The sequence below is a fragment of the Squalius cephalus genome (assembly GCF_949319135.1).
Source record: "Squalius cephalus genome assembly, chromosome: 11".
Classification (NCBI taxonomy): Eukaryota; Metazoa; Chordata; class Actinopteri; order Cypriniformes; family Leuciscidae; genus Squalius; species Squalius cephalus.
This window is the reverse complement of record NC_137132.1, coordinates 8,033,128-8,038,515: the sequence shown is the minus strand read 5'-3', so window position 1 is coordinate 8,038,515 and position 5,388 is coordinate 8,033,128. Positions and strand designations below refer to the sequence as shown.

At 40.3% G+C, this 5,388-nt stretch overlaps 1 protein-coding gene across 1 annotated transcript; it reads left to right on the top strand.

The window, feature by feature from the left end:
• Window positions 1-1,763: 1,763 nt before the first annotated feature.
• On the top strand, window positions 1,764-4,555 carry cldn8.3 (claudin 8.3). The gene is made up of 2 exons (XM_079886871.1): window positions 1,764-1,931; window positions 3,006-4,555. The coding sequence occupies exon 2, from the start codon at window positions 3,048-3,050 to the stop codon at window positions 4,068-4,070; it is 1,023 nt and encodes a 340-aa protein (XP_079742997.1). The 5' UTR covers window positions 1,764-1,931; window positions 3,006-3,047; the 3' UTR covers window positions 4,071-4,555.
• Window positions 4,556-5,388: the final 833 nt, after the last annotated feature.

Genomic DNA, 5,388 nt, shown 5'->3' with positions numbered 1-5,388 from the left:
ATTTGCTTTTCCTCCTCATATCTTTCCGCATTCACAGGTAATTTTAAATGGTAGTGTTCTGTTTCCTTTGTGTATTTGCTCAGTAATAGTTCTTAGAAGAAATCTGTTCATCTCTAAGCTTCAGAGGACGTGTTTTCTCAAAAAGTCACGGGGTCTGAGTTACAGGCAGGTGCTGAATTTGGTGATTTAGTTCAGCTCAGTGCGTTCGAGATCTTTATGCCCTGCGGCTTCAGATAAACAGAAAGCCGATGTGAAACGTAAGACGGCTATTGTTTCTAGCGTCTCTGTGTAGACACACCCAGAGCGAGTGAGTTACACAAGAGCTGCTGGTGTTAGTATAGTAGTGCTACAACAGAACCAGGAAACGGATCAGAACTATCTGGGAGAGTCCAATCCCAGAATGCACTGTGATGAGCTCATTGAAGAAAGAAAGGGGTAAAAAAACAACAACACCCAAATAAATGATTGTTTCATTTAATTCAATACCAAAAATAATGATAAAACAGTTCAGTCTAATTCAAAATTAGGTAGCACTTTATTTTAAAGTCATGTTCCCCTTGTAACATACTATGTGCTTATTATAGTAATTGCAATAACTGTGTAATAACTAGGTACTAACCCTGAACCTTGTAGTTACCTTATATTACCCAGTATGTTCTTCTTTCAAAGTACACATAAGTGCATGTACTGTAAAATAAAGTGCAATGACTATTTTACCAAATTTAAATACACACTGAATTTGTATAATTATGAGGGTATTGCATTATTACCTGGCTAAATGCACTATTAAACACTATTTCAGTGCTATTTGTGTGAAGACAATAGTTACTGCCTATAGAGTGTTATCTAAATCACTCACTTATGAGTTTCCATTTTAGTTAGGATGCTTCCTTAGAAGTTCGCTCTCTCAACGTAGGCAGTATATCCAGCAAGGCAGCTCACTGGGTTTGAGAACAGAGCCTGTGTGGACTGTGGTGGCCTCATAGTTCAGACCGCTAATGCAAAAGATGTGGGTCGTCACCAGGGAGAAGTGACCTTGATTAGACTATTACAAAAGTCATCGGCCTATGTGGCGCTAAAGATGGTCTACAACTGGTGCTCTGGATCAAATGTAAATTTATGGTTAATAAATGACAATAAAAATAGACAATGCAAACCGCAGCAACTAAAAATATTGTCCAAAATGGACTGACTATCCACCTTATTTTTAACGTGAGCGGCGTGGAAATTTGTAACTCTGGTGTCACGTGGTTCAAGTTATTTTAGTTGAGCCCATCATGCTGATTAATATTGCAAATTTGTATTTCTTATCATATTATTTTAATTTATCATCGTAATCATGAACAGACCTCGAGTTGTAGCGCAAATAGTTTTCTGCACTTTGTTATTCTTCCCGTTCTCTACCTAGAGCGGCTAATGAATCATAAGTTTTGCACATTCACAGAAAATAGCTGACTTCCGCATTGGTGCCAGATAAGGAGGATAAAAGCAACTCATTTCAGCTTCCAAAGCAATGCTTAAAACCAGATTGGTGCAGCTGCTCCCTCTAGTGAGGAAATATGAGGATCCTATAACTCTGTCTTAGTCAAGGTCATTGTTCATTTGAGTGTGTTTACATGAGAGATGCCATTGTTGACAGAATATGAACACTGGACAGTAAACACACCATCAGCATCTCTACATACCCTCATCATCCCGGACCAATCAGAAGACACCACTGCCACTTTCCCATAACAAAACGAGTTATCATTAAGATGTATAGTAGCACACTGCCATATGGATCTATGTGGACACTGACTGTCCTATTTGATATAGGAACAACATTTACCTTTCTAACACACCTGTGTTTTGTGTTTCACACACTGAGTCTGAGACCTCTGGATTTGGACACTAAATCATTGCCCAACAGGATTATCTTTGTTCAGATCAGGGTGAGTGGATTCATTCATTTGTTGAGGATAATTTCCTGTCATTTGAGGAGACAATCATTCAGGACATGTTCTTTTGTTGAAAACAAAAACAGCTAGACACAGAACAACATCGTTTTTGATAGAAGTCTCTTATGTTCACCAAGGCTGCATTTATTTGGTCAAAACTACAGTAAAAACAGCACTATTGTGAAATACACTGCCACGGCCAAAAAAAAAAGAAAGTCGCTGTTTGGATTTAAATAGGCAAATGCTTAAGAGTCTATGATTGGATCATAATTGCAGTGATTATTATGTTTCTAGCATGTTATATGTTTGGCAACAGTTCTTCTAACCCTTACTGATGGAGTGTGTAGCTTTTCATTTCTTAAACAACCATGTAAGAAGTCGCATCAAGGCCATATTCCAGGATGACAACGTCAAGATTCATCAGGATCAAATTGTTCAGGTTACATGCTGTGCTGGAGGAGACTTTACAGAGTGCTGGACTCTTGCATAGTCCAGTACAAGATCTTGACCAAAAATTGATGCACCTCTTGATGGAAATAAATGTAGAGATGTTATTTTCATCATGAGATGCATCAATTTTTGGTCAAGATCTTGTATTGTCTATGCAAGAGTCCAGCACTCTGTAAAGTCTCCTCCAGCACATCCCAAAGACTTTCAATGAATTTAAGATCTGGACTCAGAGGAGCCGATTCATGTGTGAAAATTACTCTTCATTCTCCTCAGAAACGTTCTTTCATAGTTTGATCCTGATGAATCTTGACGTTGTCATGCTGGAATATGGCCTTGATGTGTCTTTCTAATTGTTTAAGAAATGAAAAGCTACACAATCCATCAATTAGGGTTAGAAGAACTGTTGCCAAACATATAACATGCTAGAAACATAATACTCACTGCAATTATGATCCAATCATAGACTGTTAAGCATTTGTCTATTTAAATCAGTGTATGTTTTCTAGCTAAATTATTCCTGTGATCAAAGCTGTATTTTCAACATCATTACTCCAGTCTTCAGTGTCACATAATCCTTCATAAATCATTCTAATATTCTATTTGTTTCTCTACTTTTAGGAAAACCAATGAAATAGACAAAAGAGTGTGAGGCGGAGGTCAATGATGGTTCGGGGCAAGTGTGAACTCCTCGCTCTGTGCCTGGGCATCATCGGTCTGATCGGGACGGTGGCCGTCACGGGCCTCCCCATGTGGAAAGTGACGGCGTTCATCGGGGAGAACATCATCGTGATGGAGACGCGCTGGGAGGGTCTGTGGATGACGTGCTTCAGGCAGGCCAACACACACATGCAGTGCAAAGTGTACGACTCCCTGCTGTTCCTCCCGCCGGACCTGCAGGCGTCCCGAGGCTTGACGTGTAGCGCTCTGGTGCTGTCTGCACTCGGGCTGCTCGTGTCTCTTTTCGGCCTCCGTTGCACGTCGTGTCTCAAGGATCAACCGCGTGTCAAAAGCGTGATTGTGATTTCCTCGGGGGCGATGCAGATTTTGGCATCCATTTGCGTTATCGTCCCGGTCTCTTGGACGGCTCACACTATTATTAGAGACTTCTACAACCCTCTACTGATCGACGCGCAGCGCAGGGAACTAGGAGAGGCGCTGTATATCGGTTGGGTAACTAGTGCTTTTCTTATGGCGTCTGGAGTTATATTTCTCTGTCGTCGTGTTGGTCCAAAATCAGGCTCATCGTTTTACTCTCAGCGACATGTAAATAAACCCGCTTTAAACTCTATAAGACACCAGGCTTTACCCCAGAACAACAGCCTCTCCATTCTGCAGCCTTCTGCATTCAGCTACACCATTACGTCTTCTAGTGGTCAACATTCACCATATAGTGTGCAACCGGTGACCACTGGGTCTTTAGTGTACAGTCACATCATCATGCCACCTCAGGACCTGAGCTATCATGGCCCAAATGTGATGCAAAGCCAGTATGTGTCCAGAAACACGCTGTACCCCCCTCAGCTTTCCACACGCTTCAAAGGAAGCAATGGCAGCGATCCCTACACGTCCTTCACCTCCGAATCCGCATTTCATCCCGTGCCGCTGAACCCGCTCTTCATAGGGTACAACTACTCCAGGGTGCAGTCGAACAGCTCCGACAGTAGCTTTGGATTGCAGATCTAAGTTTTTTTTTATTTATTTTTTTATGTAGCCCTATTTCAACATTTATTTTTAAATACTAATCATTTTAAAAATCCATCATTCCAGTAGATTCAATTTCAGAATGTTCTTCTGCTGATACGACAAAGATTGTCAAACATTTTTTATTTACAGAAACTAGAAGGCAAAGTCAGCATGAAACTAAGGTTGCGATCGTCTTTTCTTGCCTATTGTGACGTTTATCAGAGTGAAATGGCTTCTCAAACAAGAACAAATGTAGGGCTGGACTTGATTTTGTCTATGGAGAATTGATTGGATGGTTGGATGGTTGTGGTTTGCTATTGGTGGATCTGGTTGGATTGACAGGTTGACATACTTTTAAAATTCCCTCATATCCAGGTTTTTCAAGACCGTGAGAACTCACATTAAATATTAAACCACGAAAAATATTTATGCAATGCATGCAACATATAAATCACTAATATTTTGCTTTATTAAAGGGATAACCCAAACATGTGAATTCTGTCATCATTTACTCACCAGAGTTGTTCTAAACCTGTATGAGTTTCTTTGTTCAGTTGAAAACAAAAGAAGGATGTCCAAATAGTTGCTGGTCCCTATTGACTTTCATAATATGAAAAAATGGAAATCAATGGGGGCCAGAAACTGGTTACCAACATTCTTTCAACTATCTTCTTCTGTGTTCAACAAAAGAAAGAAACTTTTTGGGTGAACTATCATTTTGCCAGTGTCTTTTTTTTCCGTAGTACTTTTAAAAATGTGAAATGGATTTGACATCACAGCTGAGAAAAGAAGCTACTGAAGGGTTTAAGACTGTCATGGTGTCATTTTCCTGCAGCTCCAGAGTCTTTATCCCATGAGATCAAATGTCAGAATGCAGGTAGTAAACAGAGGGTCCCGCACCAGATGAGCAACTGCCCTCGAATGAGAAAGCTAACGGATGGAGAACTCCATAAAACGGTCAATGGATTCACATAAAGTTGTGAATTTAAAGCTGTGATTGTTAGTTATGAATCCAGCCCTTATAAACAACCTTTGTTTCTCATTGAGTCGTGGGGACAGCAAACACTGAATCCGCATACAGCACATCAAACCGGTTTCAGCCCTGTGGGATGATATTTGCTGGCAAGAAGAGGTGTGTTTTTCTCTAAATAAACAGCTGTGAGTTTGTCCTGGAGCTGAGAATATGACAATATTTGAAGAGATATTCATGCGAATATCCCAGGGTTCTCTCTTTTCAGCAGACAGGGGACTAATATCATACTGTACTGTATTGCCACTTATAAATTAGTAAATTATTATATGCAAGTGTCTGCTGTTT

What these genes read in the sequence shown, in the direction of transcription:
- cldn8.3 (XM_079886871.1), top strand. Translation starts at nt 3,048, where the DNA reads ATGATGGTTCGGGGCAAGTGTGAACTCCTCGCTCTGTGCCTGGGCATC.